We start from the raw sequence: 18208 nt of genomic DNA, 5'->3' as shown, positions 1-18208 counted from the left end.
GACTGCCAAGCAGATGAAAATACGTGCATTATTTCAGCATTTGAAAATACAAATGTAAGAAGAGGGAAAAAGAATTCAAACTTCTAACTTCAAAATGTGAAAGCCCCAAATCCTACTTAGCAAAATTATCAACAGTCAACTCCTCAGGCAACAGTCTTGCTCTCCTGCACAATCCTTAAAAACTCTCGCTAAAATCCATCTTAAGGGCACCATACAGTAACTCAAGCTTCGGTCTGTTAATTCCACCTTCACCCTAAGTACAGTTCTCTGACGTGTTCCTTTTTGTAACAGCAGAGAGTAGTCATTAATAAATAAATAAATAAATAAATAAATAAACTTAATGAATGAAAGCTCTGCTACACACCAGCCTGCTGATTTCCTATCTTTAACAATTCAGGGGATCTCACAGCAAAGATATATACTCAGCTATTCCTCATTCTCCATGCACACACCCACCCACACAGATATACACAAAAAACACACACAGATATTTCAAAAATATTGTGAAGAATACCAAAGAATAAACCTTTGCCATGAGATCTGCTGGACTGTTTACTGCTCTCTATCCATGTTCTCTTCACATCTGTATTAACCAGGGAAGACTCAGAATAAAACGCTCTAAGAGTTATAGGGAAGGCAGATTATACGCCTTATTTTTGAAGGTGCGATTGGCCATGACAAGCACATAAACACAGATCCGTAGGACATAAGGTTCATGGTTTGATTAAAATTTCATAAACTAAAAAGGGAAGAAAAAAGTGTAGGATATAAAAATTGAGAAAAATACTGAAATTAAATGTGGCAACATAAATAGGCATTGTTTAGGCTAAAAATGGATTTCATTAATAGGAATTTTCATGTTATTTTTAACCCCCTGAAGTGTTATTGACATGAAGCCTGTCTGCAGTACAGTTCGCTTGAGCGATGACACACAGGCAGCTTGGCTACCCAGTTCTTACACAATTCTGTTAAATTGGATTTTGAAATATAACAGGGAAAACTTTAATGGGGAAATGAACTGTTTCCACAAAAGGAAAATTTGGAAATAACAATTTCATCTTTGAGAAAAACAACTCCCACTGAGCCCAGAAACAAGTTGATGATTTCTTCTCGTTAGATCTGACATTTGCATAGCCCACACGGAACAAGAACGCAGAAGTGCCATTAACCTGTTAGTTACAAAACAAAGTACAATAATTTATATACACATAAGAAAAGTAAAAAAGTAAATTAGCTCCTCTATTCATGAGGAAATTAAAACTTTTTTTTTTTTTAGATAACAATGAGGTTATCTAAAACAGTTTTGTGTTTTAGATAAAGAATAATTGGGTTGCAAATTTCTGGAGGTGCAGCTCTGGAAAAAATAAAAGCGATGCTTGTCTTAAGAGCTTTTTAAAACAAACTTTCAGACAACAGAGCATATTCCGTTCTAGATGCCGCTTTCAACACATTAGAAGAGATTTGTAAAGTTACTGAAGCCACAAAATACTGAACTTTTTAATCCTTTATCAGTCAGACAAAAAGCCTGCATCATATTAAAGCCACAAAAAAGGTATTATTTACATTATGAAACTCTAAACTTGATTTTCAACAAGAGATTTTGTGCAGATACCAAAAATTCATATAGCTACTACCACACAGTACTAGGAAATTAAGCTATAGTTCTGCTAGATAGAAACAGTTTCAACACTCAACTTTCACCATTATTTTGTTAAAAAGGTTGTAACTATAGTAAAATTACTTATTTCTCTTGTTATTTTGCATTAGAGGCAGCCATGGTATTTATCACTGTGCAATCAGTTCTGCAGACATCTGTAGCTATTTGTGTCTTAGCAACAACAGTTGCTAGAGTAACCTGCTCAAAAAAATTAAAGAAAGAATAAAGTACTGGATATTTGAGATTTTTTACTTGGAAAAAAACAGTTTAAATGACTGTGTTCAAAACTCGGCTGCTCGGTAACAACCACTGCTTCTAATTAAGCATCCTTTTTACACCATTTGCTCCACAGGGCACCAGCCCTGCTGGCAGAGGCAGGTGGGAGCACTGAAGCGCCCCCCTGGCCAGACCAACGGCCCACCTCGCCCCGAGGGGCGCAGCCTCCAACAGCAGATGCCACCCGCAGGAGTGCGCGTGCAAGCCTGGCCACCCTGCAGGCCTCTCATGCCCCTCTCCAGCAGACACGATGGTTGGTCTGCAGGGGGACACAAAATCACACAATCACACAGAATTGTCTAGGCTGGAAGAGACCTCCAAGATCACCGAGTCCAACCCCTGACCTAACGCTAACAGTCCTCCACTAAACCATATCCCTAAGCTCTACATCTAAACGTCTTTTAAAGACCTCCAGGGATGGTGACCCAACCACTTCCCTGGGCAGCCCATCCCAATGCCTGACAACCCTTTGGGTAAATAAGCTCTTTCTAATATCCAACCTAAACCTCCCCTGGCGCAACTTTAGCCCGTATCCCCCTCGTCCTGTCACCAGGCACGTGGGAGAACAGACCGACCCCCACCTCGCTACAGCCTCCTTTACAGTACCTGCAGAGAGCGATAAGGTCGCCTCATAGCCGCCTCTTCTCCAGGCTGAACAACATCTGGCCCCATCCTCCAGCCTCATCCCCTAGCACCCACGCAGACCCGACTCCCATAGATTTGTTCGGCCCCTCTCTGAACCTGCTGCTGTCAGCAGCCGCTGCAGCGTCTGGGGGCAGCTCACACCCGCCACATAAAGAACCTCTCCATTTTATGCCAATCTCCAAAACTAGTTTCTGAGTGGCTCCAGTTCTCGTATGGCAGGGCTGGGTGCACATCCACTGCCTTCAGGATTTTGTACACATTGATTACATCCACCCTCGAAGCCAGAGTCCCAGTCTGCAGCCTCTCTCCATATGGCAGTGTCCTGGTTTCAGTTATTTTTCCTCCTAGTAGCTGGTACGGTGCTATGTTTTGGATTAGGATGAGAAGAGTGCTGATAACTAGGAGGAAAAATAACTGTCCTAACTGAAACCAGGACAGGCAGCCACTGCATTCCCTGTGATCCCTGCCCTCCTCTGCTCCCAAGACACAGAGATCTGAACTATGTACAGCATGCAATATGTGGGTGCCTCCACAGCTTTACAAAGCAGTGTAATTATGTCTCTCTGTTGCTTGCAATGCTCTTCCTAACAACAGCTAACATGGCTGAAGTTTGTTTCTTTTTTTGGCTGCCATTTTACGCTGTGTAATTACTTCAGTGAACCATCACCATCATCAGGTCCTCCTCTCCAAGCCTGTTCTGAGTTCAACCTGATGTAGGTAAGGTTTAGATTACCTTACATTCATCTAGGAAAAAGCAATTTTCTGCTTTTCCTAATTACTTTAAATTCATCCAGGGAAAATGAATTTAAACCATATCTGAAGGGCAACACAAGGGACCTCGAGGGCTCTGCTGGGCACAGCAGCAGAGTCCTTGAATGCTGCAATACAGTTTAATAATTCAAAGAACTGTCAAGCAACATTTGCCATCTTATTTTAAAATGCTAGGAGTAGTGGTATCATTGACTTATGGTGACATTTTGGCTTCCTTCAGGTCAGGTAAGAGTAAGTGCTTTGTAACATGTTTTTTTTTTTTTTTTTTTTTTTTTTAAAGCAAGAAGAATTATTTTTTTTTCCTCATACACAGATTGACAACCTAGCAGCAGGCCTGGCATGACAGATAACTACTGGATAGGAGAAAAAATCATACAGTAGAAAAAGAATAAAACGTTTGTGTCCATACAGTTCTCCAGAATACCAAACAAAGTAACAAAGAAATAGTTTGTATTATCTTTGAGTCCCTTTATCTTCTGGAAAGGCAAACTCCCCTCCCTGTACCCCAAAAATTCTGGATTGATGGAAAATAGAGGTTTAAAACAAATAAAAAACAAGGCAATGGTTTCTGAAATGTCAAGAACTCTTACAATGGTACTGAACAAAACATGAAACAGTGCAAATGGGACCAGACTTCTACATAAGGTTTCAAAACCTGGAAACCACAGAGTTGTTTTTCTGTGATGGTATTTTCCCCCATAGGTAAAAGAGAACAGCTATGCCTTTACCAGGAAAGAAGAGTGGAGATTATTTTTTTCAGCAAACCCATGATAAAGCTTATTCAGAATACTTCCACGTGGTTTTCATAGAATCATCACAGAATGCTTTGGGTTGGAAGGGACCTTAAAGACCATCCAATTACATCCCCCTGCCACAGGCAGGGCCCCCCCCCCCCAGCCCAGGTGCCCCCAGCCCCATCCAGCCTGGCCTTGGGCACTGCCAGGGACGGGGCACCCACAGCTCCTCTGGGCAGCCTGGGCCAGTCAGGGCCTCACCGCTCTCAGAGTAAAGAATTTCTACTTCATGTCTAATCTAAACCTTCCCTCTTAAAAAGAGTTTTGAAAAGAGCTGTCACCGCTCTGCTCTGAAGAGTGATTAATCATCTGCTTTTTCAAATGATACAGGTACTAAATACTGCATATGCATTCCTCTTCCCTGCTCATCTTAAATCAGTCTTAATTAAGGAAGAATTTGTTAAGCTCTGTCAAATATAATAGTGCAAAACACAAAACAATCATCATGGAAAAGACGTTAGTATGAGACTATTTTGTAAAATTTAAAAAAATTGAATTACACATGATAGTATGATATTTACAGAAAAAAACATCACCCGAGGTTTAAAGTTGTCGTATACTTTATGTTACATTCCAGTTGATGACTTTCAGAGAAACAGGACTATCAGTGTTTAAATTGAAGCAACACAAACTTCAAGTCTCAAAGGAAGCTCTTGGGATGTGAGAAGAGATCGCTAGACATGGAGATCTCTCAAGAGGAGAAACCCATCTTCTGCAGAACTGAAGAACCATTCAATTGCCCCTGAAATTAGACAAGCCATATTCTTAATTCCAATAGTTTATCTAAGAGATGAAGAAAAATCCCAATCAGATTCATCACAATAGTAGGCTGTTTTTCTAAATACAAGTCTGGTTTGTTAGTTATATAACCCAATTAAGAACTGTCCGGTGACATCCTGGGAAAGACAGAACAGCAGCGACTGCTGTCGTGTAGATCAAAAGAACACCATACACTGAAGAGCCTATAGTGACATGCTGTTACTCATGTCCACCCTTAGATAACATCTGCTGTAAATCTTGAAGCTTTATGCATTATGTGACTTATGTATGAGAATGCACTACTTGTCAGGTTTTTCATTCAATTACAAAAAATCAGTATGTTTTATCCAGCTTTATGTGTAACCATATATAACCTTCAGTACGCAAAAGACAGGACACAGCATGCTTAACTTGCTGTACAGGTACTTCAAAACCTGTTAATGCAAAACACGGAAACCCTTTTAATAACCTATATGACATATTCAAATCAAAACTCATTCAACATCTCAATGTTTATAGTGTAATGTTTTAAGAAGCTATAAATCCTTCAGAAGTCAGCAATTACTTGGGAATTACCACAAGTCACGCACATTTGTGATGGGGAAGTGACAATTCTGCAATCCCATTTGTCACACAAAAAACACACAGCAACCAGCAGGCCAGAACTGCTGCTGCTGTTGCATGGAAGAGCTGAGATAGAGGTAAAAGCCGCAGAAGGACACTGTGCAGTAGTTCTAATGGTTTGTGAACCGCTAGACCTTAACCACATCCACCCTGTAAATGGTTAGAAGTGGGAATGTAGCTGTGTAATGTTGGTTGTGTGGTAAAAACTGGATTGCGGAACTGCACAACTAAGAAGTAATATACCACGGGGTGATTTTTTTTTAAAAAAAAGCTAACTTGATAGTTACATTTTGACAAGTCATTAGTTTTGTAGATTCAGAAAACTACAGTCTTTATGCATTTTTAAAAGAAGCTAATTACAAAAACAGTGACTTGAGGTATGTGAATTGTCATGATTCTAAACAAAAGCCTATCTTATTTGCTATCTTGAATTTAAGATGATCAGGAAGAAGCAGAAGTGAGGAAAAACAAACAACAGAGGCAGGTGACAGTTGTAAAAATCTTCTCCTGACAGCTAATACAGTTGACTTTTAATTGCTAGTCAGAAATTACCAGAGTATGGATTAAGTGCGTAACAGGTACAGAAGCAGAGGTAGCTCCATACAGTAATAGAGGTCCACCACAACATAATCTGTCTGATGATCCATCTGATTTACTACAGTTACGCTGCATTAAGGACTAGCTCTAGTCTGGAAACAATTCAGCCACACCACGCGCTGCAGAGACCAAACCAACAAGGCATGCTGTGCCTGACCTGGCTCCACACAAAGCTTCAGCAACTCTACAGAGCATTCCCAGAACCAGGAATGTCCAGCAGAGCTGATCTGGGTCCAACACAGCTATGAAGCCCAGCTTGTCATGGTACTACCAACCTCAAACACATCGCCTTGGACATATCTGCACAAGCTCCAGCGCAAACAACAATTAATCCAGACTAAGATGTACAGATACATTTATGGATGTTAAGATATTCAAATGCATCCAGAGGAGGGTGCAAGAGCTGGAAGGCATGCCCTATGAGGAGAGGCTGAGGACACATGGTTTGTGTAGTCTGGAGAAAAGGAGGCCAAGAGGTGACCTCCTTGCTTTCTGCAGCTCCCTGAGGAGGGGGAGCACAGAAGGAGGTGCCGATCTCTTCTCCCTAGTACCTGATCACAGGATGCACAGGGATGGCACAGAGCTGCGCTGAGAAATGTTCAGACTGGGCATGGGAAAAAACTTCTTTACTGTGAGGGTGGTCAAACACTGGAATGGGCTTCCTTGTGAGATGGTTGGTGCCCCATGCCTGGCAACATTCAGCTTTAACTTTTGGCTAGCCCTGAAGAGGTCAGGCAGTTGGACCAGGTGATCATTGTAGGTCTTTCCAACTGACGCGTTCCATTAGCTGCCTCCTTGCAAAGCCAACGCAGCCTGCGCAAGACTGAGCCGGAGCTACCCACCACTCGTGGTCCTACGAACAACCAACCGAGGCCCAGGTGCGTCCCGAGTTGCCCGCAGCAAGTCCTTACTCCCCCGGTGACCCCACGGAAGCCGCTCCCCTCTCCCCGAGGGAGTCACCGAGCAGCTTCCTGCAGCTCTCAGCTGCTTCCAGGCGCCGCCGGGAGCACCGGGCCCCGCCGTGCCGCGAAGGGCAGCGGCGGTCGGGCGCTGAGTCCTGGGCTCCGTCCCGGCCGCGCTCCGCCATTGGCCTCCGTTACGGCGGGGGAGGGCGGCACGCGGCCCCCACGCGCCCCCGAGCTGCAGCCTGCGGGGCCCGGAAGGGCCAGGACGGCGCCGGGGGCCCGCGGAGAGGAAGAGCAGCGCGCGGCCAGGCCCCCCTCGGCGGACTCTTACCGAGAGGCGGCTCCGCGGCCGGGCCCGGGAGCGCGTCCTGCATCCGACATGGCAGCGGCGGACCCCGCAGCGCCTCACCCCCACCAGCGGCGGCCCGACCCGGAACCAGAGCGCGCTCGGCCGCGGAAGTGGCGCCGCGGCCCCGAGGAGCCTCAGGAAGGGGCGGGGCTGGCCCGGGGCTGGGCGTGGGCTCCTCGCTAGGGGCTCCGTCGGGCGGATGGGGCGGAGGCGGCGGTGTCGGCCTCGCCGTGCCCAGAGGAGCCCCGGGGCCCCGCCGCTCGGTGCTGCGTCCCGGCAGGGTTCCCAGGGCCGCGTGGGCTGGGGGCGGCAGCCCGGAGCCACCCGCTGCGGTGCCGTGCTTCTCGTTCGGTGTTTCACTGCTGCGGGTGTTATTAGTTATAAAACAGCCCGTCGCTTTTCAGCCTGAGCGTCAGAGCAGCGAGAGAGTTTGGTGTTTTATTTTTGTTGTTGTTTTGTCTGAGAGCAGAAACCTTTTTTCAGAAGTTGCTTCCCCTGTGAAATTACTTTTTCTCTTCCCTTTTAGTAGGTCAAAACTTGCTGAGGTTTTAATTTTCACCGTTCTCAAGAGTTCACATGGTGATTAGAAGGAAAAAAAAAAATCGAAGGGAACACAAATAGGCTGTCAAACAAGCTTTGTCTACAGATACTGAGGCTGTTCCCGTAAGGGTAAAACAGAAAGATGAGAAGACAGGATCTTAAAGGCCAAAACCCTTGGAAGAAATACTTTAGATGAATTTTTGAGAATCAATTTTATTGCAAATTAAAGCACTATAATGCGACACTGCAGTAAAACAAAGTAATTTCAGGAACAAAAGTAGAAACTCAGACTTTTTAAAAATGCATTTTTACTGACTTAATGATTGCAACATATCCTTCTGAAGTGTCCTCAGAGTTCTTTCTCCATTTTCCCCTTTCCTCAGAAGCAAGTTTTTCTCTGAAGTCACACTTGCCTTACGGTTGCCTTCTGTGAGCAAAGCATATTTAAAAACAGTAAGTAACCTACACTGTAAGCTCTGCTGTAAGCTTTCTAGGAATTGATAGACCACATCACCACATAGAATAATGCCTTCCCATTTCTTCTAAGAGTTACCAAGCTCAGCTGTTAAGTGCTTTAGTGGCTGTGAAGCATTTGAGCTCTGCTATCACATCAGGTGGTGAGGGGAAAAGGGAACAGTCCCAGCCTGTCTGACAGCTGCAAGAGCGTCTCAGGCAGACTGTGGCATCCCAGGAGGGCTAAAATGCATAAGTATATTCCTCCAGCAAGCAGGATTTAGGCTTTTAGATGATAGATCGCCACCCTTGCACTATGAGTGACTACTGGAAACAGGGCTAAGCTTTGAGCATTTCTGAGGGACGTGGTCAGGGAAAAGTCTCTGCTAAGAGATGCCAGCAGGTGTTCTTTATGGGTAGCCACTACTGGAGCAGAGTCCAGGACCAGGAGGCGAATACATTCAGTTTAGGATCAGATTCAGTTATTTGCCTTGTGTGGGGCCTGGAGCGCAGGAGATGGCATCAGAAAAAGTGTCTTTTTCTTTTGCTCATTCACATGCATAAACATAAAAGCTTCTTAAGGATCTGCAGGAGATAGATCTGAAGGACCCGTCTCAACTGGATATAGGCAAGTCTGATGCTAATGTTGGTCCTGTCTTTGGAAAAACTTGAGCTTGTCTTTCAACTTCTTGTTACTGTTGGGTGTAGGAAGACTGCTGTGAATGCACGTAAATAACAAGTATCACAATGTCAGATGTACTTTTCCTGTCATCAGCCAGTCTCCTATGTAGTTTGAGGAACCAAAATGTTGTAAAAAAACAAGTAGCTTCCCTGCCCTGCCCTGCCCAATTTCCTGTGCTGGATTGAGCAATTTGGGTCAGAAACAGGAACCTCAATTGTCTCGTGATTTATAACAGAACTCAGCAACACTAGAAAACCACTTTGCTTTAGGAACCAGTCAGCTTCATTTCTTCATTGTGGAAATAAAAAGGCTGGGGGAAGGAAATAATGCACAGCTGCTTTTTAGAATCCTAAGTTTAAATAAATAAGAATAAAAATACAGAAGAGTTTTAACCTTTTTTTCTTCTCACAGTAATGCCCGTGCTGACAACAGTCTTCTGTTAACTGGAGCCTCCAAAGTGAGAGTGGATCTCCACAAACACATGCAATCAGCCCAAAAATACCAAACTTTGTGCAAGAGGCCACTTATTTGCCCATTCTGCAATTGTTAAAGAAGCCAGGGCAGACAACAGTCCCCCTTGGACATAATGCTGATTTGGGATGGGGGCTGAGGCACTGCCAATTTCTCTTCCTTTTCTCGCCTTTGTCCAGTTACATGTCTTAATTCAAAAGCTGAGAGAGAGAAAAAAAAAAAAAAAAAGTTCATAATAGGTGCTCCTAGGCATCTGTGAATTATGGACCCTGACAGACCATGTGAGTATAGGTACATCTCTCTTCTTTGATGGCATTGTGAGGAACTCCTTGGACTATGTCCCTTCTAGCCACTCAGGAGCTTCTTTGGCTCATACTCTTTACAGAACCATGCAAGCTGCTCAGAAAAGTTACTCGATTATGTTAGCAGCTCAGTGTGTTCCTCCAGGTCTTTCAGAAACCTCTTAACAGCTCAGATACTGGACACTTCTTCGGAGCTGGGTGGGCAAAGGACAAGGGATGGTGCTGCCTGGGCTGACACAATGGATAATTTCAATGTACTTTACTTCTAGCTGCTCACTGCAGACACTTGATGTGTTTTTTTCAGGCAGATTGCCTGAGCTGTTGTCAGTGCCCTCAACTCAGACAGAAAGTGCTTTTCTCACATATTATTACAGGCTCCAGTTCTGCTAGATGCATGTGATAGAAGGAATCAGAGAATGGTTGAGGTTGGCAGCGACCTCTGGGTCTATTTGGTCCAACCCCCTGCTCAAGCAGGGACACCTAGAGCAGGGTGCCCAGGACCAAGTCCAAACAGCTTCTGAACATCTCCGAGGAGGGAGATTCCACAGCCTCACTGGGCAGGCTTTTCCAGTGCTCAATCACCCACACAGCACAGAAATGCTTCTTGATGTTCAGGAGGATCCTCCTGTGTTCCAGTTTGTGCCCACTGCCTCTTGTCCTTTCACAAATGAGCATTCATTCTTCTATCTAAGGGATAAAGGAAATATAATATCCTAGTCCTCTGTTGTGTCCCTCAGTGCCTTCTCTTGAGAAAAGATGAACGACTGATTCACACTTCCCAGTCTCAGCAATTAGAACCCATCTGACCTAAATCCTAATGGCATCCTCTTGGTGAATGGTGCTCTCAATCACTGTGTCTGTGGTTTGCCTGGAACACTTTCGACTCCCTTTCATGTTTTTCAGGTTTTCTGAAACATGCTTCTGGAACTTCTTGGTGAGGAAGCAGTAGATGACTGGGTCCAACACACAGTTCATACTCAAGAGGCACAAAGTCACTTGGTGAGCATCATTGAGTTGCTGGCGCAAATGACGGTTCTCCTTCTGCCATTGCTCCAGAACAGTCAGTGTCCAGGGCAGGTCCACAATGTGATGAGGTACAAAGCTTATGATGAACACCACTAGCACTGTGCAAACCATCCAGAGTGCCCTTTGCTTGACATGAGCACTCTTCCGCTGCTGCCCTGATTTAGAGAAGAGGGTCCTGATAATGACAATGTTCCAAGCTAGGATAAATAAAAAAATTATACAGAAGAGGATGCAGATGATGACATGAATGGCAAGAACAGGTGTAACATTGCTAGTAGAATCATAGCGCTCAAAGCAACGCGTGTAATTCTTCGAGTCCATTTTCTCCACATTAGTATTATCATCAAAAGCATAATACAAAGAGCTGCCCACTGTTATGATCCAGATAGCTGCTGATAAAAAGATACCCCTTCTCCGAGTGGTAAACTGAGCAGCTCTAATGGGATTAGTGACGGCTTGGTAGCGGTTGTATGTGATGACCATCAGAAAGGCAACAGAAGCGTAGGTGTTAACGAAAAATAAGCAGCCAGCTACATTACAGAGAAACTTGTGCATGAACCAGTCTCCATTGTGGTGATAGTAAATAATCCACAGTGGCATTGTAATCAGGAAGAGCAGGTCAGCTATTGTCAGGTTCAGCATGAATATCTTGATTTCATTGAGTTTCTTGGTGTGATAAATACGTCTGAAAATCCAGAGCACGTAGCAGTTGGCAACAAAGCCCAGAATGAAAATGATGCTGTAGAAAACAGTGAAGAGGCCATAGCGAAATTGAGAGTCTATTGGGGGTGCACTACCTTCAGCACCACCTTTACCCTCTCCAGACATTGTGCTGATGAGTGGACACGTCTGATGCAGAATTTCGTGCTCTACCTTTTCTTCTTACCTAAAAATATAAAGCATAAAATGACCTGATTGGTACAGTGCCATTGCTAAGCCAAAACCCACCTTTCATTTTGAGCTGCCTGTGACCACAGGAGTTTTGCCCCGTGCCCTGGTTCAAGCCGCAGGTACCTGCCCTGTCGATTTGCTCCTGTCTTCTATCCTGTTTCCATGCCATTCTACCCTCTGTGACTTCATCCAGTGTTTTTTTGCTGCACTGCAGATCTCAGATCACTAATTTCAAAAGAGTTTTCTGTATTAAGATTTTTATAACAGATAAAATCACTCTGCTCCCAGCTAAGTAGACTGAGCTTCTAAATCTTTTGCTATAAGCAAGCAGGTTTTCCATTTGTCTTATTTTTCCTGTGGTTCTTTATGCTTCCTAACTTGCCTATATTTATTTTAACCTAGAAATTCCAGAACTGAAGCAATATCTAGTAAAAATATCTCACTAGTGCCATGTTTCCAGAGTTGGCTTTTACGTGTTTTCTGCTTACACTTGCAAAAAATTTGTTTTCTTAGTTACAGTCATGGCAGGGTCAAATGTTGACTTCATAGGCTGCCAGAGCTCTCAGTGTTTCTCCTGAGTAAATGACGTGAAAGATGAGTCTCTAGCTCTAAAGGGTGGTGTTTTGTTGTACATTCTTGTTTCTTAGCTACAGCTCTCTTTCTTAAAAGCCTGGTTGTTGTCTATTGTACCATCATTTTGAATTCAGGTTGTCATCAAACCAATCTCTCCCTCTCTCTCTTTTTTTTTTTTTTTTTTCCTACCATTTCTGCAACAAATGCAATTGTCAGCAACAGCGATTCTGTACTTTCTTATGTCATTGAAGCTACTGACAAACACAGTCTCTAATGAGACACTTTCGGGATTTTAATATTAGTAGCCCGCACCTCAGTTAGTATTTCTTCAGATTTTACCTACAGTTTTGACATCAAATTCCTGCATCATCAATACTGTCTGTGTTCTTGTCCCACATTTGTGTTGGATTCAGTCTAATCCCTTACATACTTTAACCTGCTTCTTTCACTATCCAGAGGATGTACATTCCTGTTCTTGGCTCTGGCACCAACGACCTGTGTGGCACTGGACAGGCACTCACCTCTTCTTGACACAGCCCTGCAGATCTGCTGTTTTTTTGCTCCCTCTGAAAGTCACGGGAAGATAACTGACTAGAGCAGGGAAAGCAGTTTGAGAACCACCAGCAAGGGTATGAGGTTGCTCATTCACATCACACTTGCTGGGTTTGTAACTAATTTGAGTCAAAAGGTTTGTAAAATGTAGAACATGGTGATTTACCTTGAGAAAGAGTACACTTTACCACTGGTCGTGATGCCTAAATTTCTTGTGCAAGTTACGGTGGTAATGCCAAGTGCTGCACAGTGCAATGTGCTTGTCTTGGCTCTGCCAGTGCCACTGACAGCAAGCTTTTTACCCCAAAGACCGCTGCCTCCTCATAAAGCACCATCCTGCCTCAAAACTTTCTCAGCAGAGACATGAATCCCCAAATCACCCTCTCTGAGTTGAGTCACTTTTGTGCCCATGTGCCAGTGGTTCCTCATTTACGCATTTGCAATTTTCCTCTGCAAATAGGGAAGTCATCTCTACCTCAAGAACACGCTCTTTCCTCAGAAAACTCTGCAAATACCTTTGTACTTCTTCACAGCTGTTAGGAGAGGAAGGTGGTAGTCACCTTCCCACGCCTGTCCCTCCTTACTCCTCACGGGTGCTCTAAGGACATGACAACTACAGATGTCTACAACTTGTGTTTGGACCTTCCCATTGCTGCTTGCTGATTGACAGCACCAGGGTTTGAGTGTCTAAACTCAGTCCTTCAACCATCTTCCATATGAAGAGACTCCAAAGCCTGGGAATTAACAAGTAACTGTGGCAGTACTAGTAGCTGGCCAGGTGACGCATGCATCTGTCCTCTTTCACCTTCATCTCTGGTGAGAACCCCCTGATCTCTAAAAGGTAGTACCTGATCCAGGAGGTGGTAGCCAGGCAGTTAGGATGCCCTCGGGGTCTGGCTGCAGAGGTCTGGCACCTCCCAGAGGAGAACAACGTCTCAGACCCTGTTGCCCTGTGGAGAGGTCCCAGAACTTGTTTTTACACAGGGCTTTACACAGGGCTTGTTTTTACACAGAACTTGTTTTTAAACAGGGCTTGTGCTGTTTTCTGTTCTGACTTTGATTCGTGCAGGACCCAAAGCAAATCCTACTAGTCATGGCTCCATTTCCACCCCTTCATTTGTGGATGAAGAGTGGTGATAATAACAACACAGCCTTAAATAACATCTGTTAGACACAGCTCTTCCACTCACTGAGGCACCATCCCTGGTAAAGACATAAGCAAGTCAGAAAGGTTTGCATCTCTCAGCTCAGAGGCACACCTAGCATATACAGACACTTAAGGGAAGGGATGAAGAGAGACTGGTGGGGCCTTTGTATTTTATACACTATTCTGATGTTAGAATAAGAAAGAAAATCAAGCCCTAATTACCTATAATCATTAGAGACCTTACGGTTCTTTCAAATCTGCCTCCTAAACCCCCAGTTCTAAGTAGCTGCCAACTACAGCAAACAGTTCTGTTTTTTGGGACTGGAATCTTTGGAATGAAAGATGCTCTATCACTGTAGCACTAAACCTGAATATACCCAAAGTTGGATAAAAGAAAAGGTGATGTATTCCCCTCACAGAAATCATGAGGAGATAAGTGCTCACATCCAATACCGAGACATCACTGTTACTCAGAAATGTTCCTTTGGACTCTGCTTCAGGGAAGTCCCTCTACCCTGCCATTTCTGGTGCTGCACACAGGGGCTCTGGAGGACTTCACTGCTGGTCTTCCCAGGCCTGCCCATCAGCTGCCAGATTTAGCAGACACAAACCTGCGTGTCCCCTTCCATGGCAAAGCTGTGTACCTGAGGATAGGTTTGAGCTAAGGGGCTGCACTTTGGTTAGTAGAAATGAAAGCAAGAACATGCTCTACATTGTTAAGTCTGCTGGAAACCTCTGGCAAAGGTGCAGGATGGGTGACTGGAGATGACAATGCTTATACAGCACTGGCAAGACTTGGTAGAGCTCATCTGTCTTGACAGTAGTAGATTGTGCAGTGTCAATGCCACAGTCCTTCAGGAAATAGAATAGAGAGAACAGCTTGGTTGGAAGGGACTTACAAAGATCATAGAGTCCAACTGCCTGACCACTTGTCCTGGGTCTGCCTGGGACGGAGTTTCCTTTCCCCACAGCATCCCAGGTAGCCAGAACAGCGCTGATACAGCACCAGTGTTGTGCCTATTGCAGGCACAGCATCGGGGCTGCCTCCAGCCCCCACAGCCAGCAGGCCGAGGGTAGGCAAGTGGTGGGGAGGGGACATGGGAACTTATCAAAGGCACATTCCGCACCATACACTAACAGGCTCAGCAACAGAAGATCAGGAAGGGCAAGGAGAAAAATCGTGAGTTATTTTTCCTTTCTTGCATGTCAAGCCAGGTATTCTACAACGTACAACTAGAAGAGAGCATGGCACCCTTCCCCTCTAAATTTACTCAATACCAACTTTACTCTGCAGCCTGAGGAACCTGAGTTCACATTTTCATGAGATGTCCTCAGCACCTAAATTCTGGAGTACTATACAGGGAATCTCACTCATTCTCTCCCATTGAAGTGGTTCCCCTTTGCATAAAACATGTAAACTTTAAATTGAAAGAGAGCAGATTTAGATTAGATATAAGGATGAAATTCTTCACAATGAGGATGGTGAGGCACTGGAACAGGTTGCCCAGAGAATTTGTGGATGCCCCATCCCTGGAAATGTTCAAGGCTAGGTCGGATGGGGTTTGGGCAACCCATTCTAGTGGAGGTTCCCTGCCCATGGCAGTGAGGGTGTATTTAGATGGTCTTTAAGGTCTCTTCCAAGCCAAACCATTCTGTGACTCTATTATTCTATGAAATTTTCTCCATGCCAGCAGAAGAGAAAAAAAGAGTGGCAGTTGGGTTGTAGGCTGACAGATGTGGATCCCGTTCACTGCAGCAGCAGACTGCACTGCATTACCAAAATCCTTGGCATCTGTAGCTCAAGCCACTACCGAGTACACTAGTACCTCAACCAATAATCCCAAGTGCTTTATATTGTCAACTCCACTGTATGCAAAACTAGAGATGAAAGTAACCAGATGCACAGCAGAGTGTGGCTGGGACAAATACTTTGCTGGTCCCAGTCTTTCCAACGGGCCATGCTCGCCCAATAAGGATTTACAGCTACAAGGTGCAAAGACCACACTAACACAAGCTATGGCATCAGCAAAAGCATTTTTCAGCAGTACCAATAAAGTCTATTTTGTGCTTACCACAGGCAAAGGGATTCAGTGCAGTATGTCCATCTTCAGCTTCAGTAGAGAAGATATATATGTCTTACTGAAGGTGCTTGGTCCTCTTCCAATTGTTATATTCTTTGACAAGGGTCTGAAAGGTGCCCACGCAGGCAGCTCTCAAGAACAGGACACCAATGAGAGCAACTGCAGCATGACTGCAGAGTCACTAACGAAGAGGAAATGTGTGACCTCAGCTCAAAGGAAATGAGAAATAAAATAAACTGTAGAGGAAAGGCAATTAACCACAGCAAAGATCTGGAAAGTCCTTAAAGCTGTTTCCTCAAAGTCTCTCTGCTTCTGATAATTGTGAAAGTTGGGGTTTTCCTCTAAAGGCAGAATAGGAATCCACTGTCTGTCCCTGTTTGGACCTGGGATTAGCATTTGAACATAATTTTTCCAAACAGATGAATGGCAGAGGCCAGAAGAGTTTTGACTTAAAAACTCTGAGGAAAGAAAGTGTCAGGAAGCTCATATATCCCATGGGCAGACTCATTCCCTAGCAGAGTTTTCTTCACATTTGTGTTGGGAATAACAGACCCAGGAATCCAGCCATTGCAAACTTCCTTTTATCTCAGGGACCTTCAAGCAGCCACTCAGAAACCACAGCATGGCAGATCTTCACCTGAACCATCCGCCTTCACATCCTGACCACCAAGATTTGGGGCAGCTTGGAGACCACTCATCACAGTGATGCAATTTGGTGCGGTGCTCAGGGGGACACCACTGACAAGCAAAGCCGGACACATGGTCCTGGCTATGCCAGCAAATTCCAAACTGCAGCTCCCATGCTGGGCAGCCCTGGATCAATGCCAGGACATACCACCCTGCTCATCAGCATGGAGAGGGTACACTGGCAGATGGCACAAGGTGCACAGCAGCAATGCTATTCTGTGGAGACACAGACTTTGACCTGCCTGGCCATGGGCATGCTGAGGTGATGGGCTGTACAGCATTGGGGCAGCTGGTGCTACGCCTGCACCCACCGCCCAGCCATGCCAGTGCCTTGGTATCCCCTGGCCAAGGGCAGACAAAGCCCCCGTGCTGATCTGGACTTCTTTGCCTGGGTCAGTTCCTCCGTGGATCTTCTCCTGCACCAGCTCCTGGGGTGCAGACAGCCTCTTCCAGGGCCATTACAGAGCAGAGTGCCTCAGCGTGGTGCCCTGGGCCGAGCAGAGGCTGGCAATGCTGGTGGCCAGCAGGAGCCCAGCCAACCTCCCAGCCCGGCAGGCATTGTGCAATTGCTGTGCTCAGCAAACCAGGATTTCCTGTTGCCCTGGGCCCTGCCTGCCCAGGCTGCAGAAGACCCTGAGATGCAGAGGGACAGCACAGGCTCTGAAAAGAAGAGTGAGAGCCCTGTCTGGAGCCTCTCATGCTCAGTTGCAGGTGAACCTGAGAGCAGCTGCCATACGGGGCCCTTACCTGAACCCTCACAGCCTCAAGGGGTGGCATTGAGGCCAGTGGACCCCTGAGACACCTTCCCCCTCCCTGCATGGGTGATTTCTGCCCCTAGGACCACACCAGGGTGCACCACAGAGATGCCATTTGCAACACAAGGCAGCAATGCAGCATCTGGCAGCTGGCACTAGCTGCATGAGCTCTTACAGGATCAGCCTTACCTCCCACAACAACAGCACAGGATGTTCAAGGAACACAGAAGCCAACCAAGCTGAACAGGACCCAAACTCCCCCGGCATGAGGGAGCCCTGCAGAGGCAGCACTGCACCAGCATGGGAGACCCTGTCCAGCCTGAGCAGGGTGGGCCCTGTCTGGGGCTGCCAGCATGAAGCACGGGGAGGTGTGCCAGGGACAGCTGGGTTGTGTCTGTGCCGGACCATGTCTGGGTGACCAGAAGGGTGAGATCAGGCTCCTGCAGCAATGCTACAGATCTGTGCTGGAATGGAGGCTGCACCAAAGTGGGTGGTGAGCTGATGCTAAACATTATCTTCTGTGAGTTTCTACTACTGATCTCACAACAACAGCACAATTTCCTTTTGCTCATTACAGGAAAGAAATACTAAATAAACTCTGTAGCTTTCCTTAGTGAGCACTTTCGAGCCTGGCACAACACATTCCCCACCTGATTACCAAGTGTGCTGGA

At 45.5% G+C, this 18208-nt stretch overlaps 2 protein-coding genes across 9 annotated transcripts in view; both read right to left on the bottom strand.

Moving 5' to 3' along the window:
* Positions 1 to 7515, bottom strand: part of EYA3 (EYA transcriptional coactivator and phosphatase 3) — a 47270-nt gene extending 39755 nt beyond the window's left edge. For 5 of the 6 annotated variants that reach the window (XM_035345449.1, XM_035345454.1, XM_035345455.1 and 2 more), the window contains exon 1: positions 7360 to 7515. The gene's annotated coding sequence lies outside the window, so the exon portion shown is untranslated. The remainder of the gene's footprint in view (positions 1 to 7359) is intronic. The other variant, XM_035345450.1, reaches the window with a different exon arrangement.
* A 2583-nt stretch (positions 7516 to 10098) lies between these two features.
* PTAFR (platelet activating factor receptor) lies at positions 10099 to 16296 on the bottom strand. Of its 3 annotated transcripts, XM_035345460.1 has the most exons (3): positions 16087 to 16296; positions 11649 to 11737; positions 10099 to 11536 (listed from the first exon to the last, which is right to left on the bottom strand). In XM_035345460.1, exon 3 carries the CDS (start codon positions 11491 to 11493, stop codon positions 10633 to 10635), a length of 861 nt encoding a protein of 286 aa, XP_035201351.1. In that variant the 5' UTR covers positions 11494 to 11536; positions 11649 to 11737; positions 16087 to 16296; the 3' UTR covers positions 10099 to 10632. The 3 variants fall into 3 exon arrangements, with proteins under 3 accessions (XP_035201351.1, XP_035201350.1, XP_035201352.1); XM_035345459.1 differs by having other exon boundaries at positions 10099 to 11737; XM_035345461.1 differs by lacking the exon at positions 11649 to 11737.
* Between the last annotated feature and the right edge of the window lie 1912 nt (positions 16297 to 18208).

The sequence above is a fragment of the Oxyura jamaicensis genome, chromosome 23 (genome assembly GCF_011077185.1).
Source record: "Oxyura jamaicensis isolate SHBP4307 breed ruddy duck chromosome 23, BPBGC_Ojam_1.0, whole genome shotgun sequence".
Classification (NCBI taxonomy): domain Eukaryota; kingdom Metazoa; phylum Chordata; class Aves; order Anseriformes; family Anatidae; genus Oxyura; species Oxyura jamaicensis.
The sequence above is the reverse complement of the archived record's forward strand: the minus strand, read 5'-3'. Positions and strand labels throughout refer to the sequence as shown.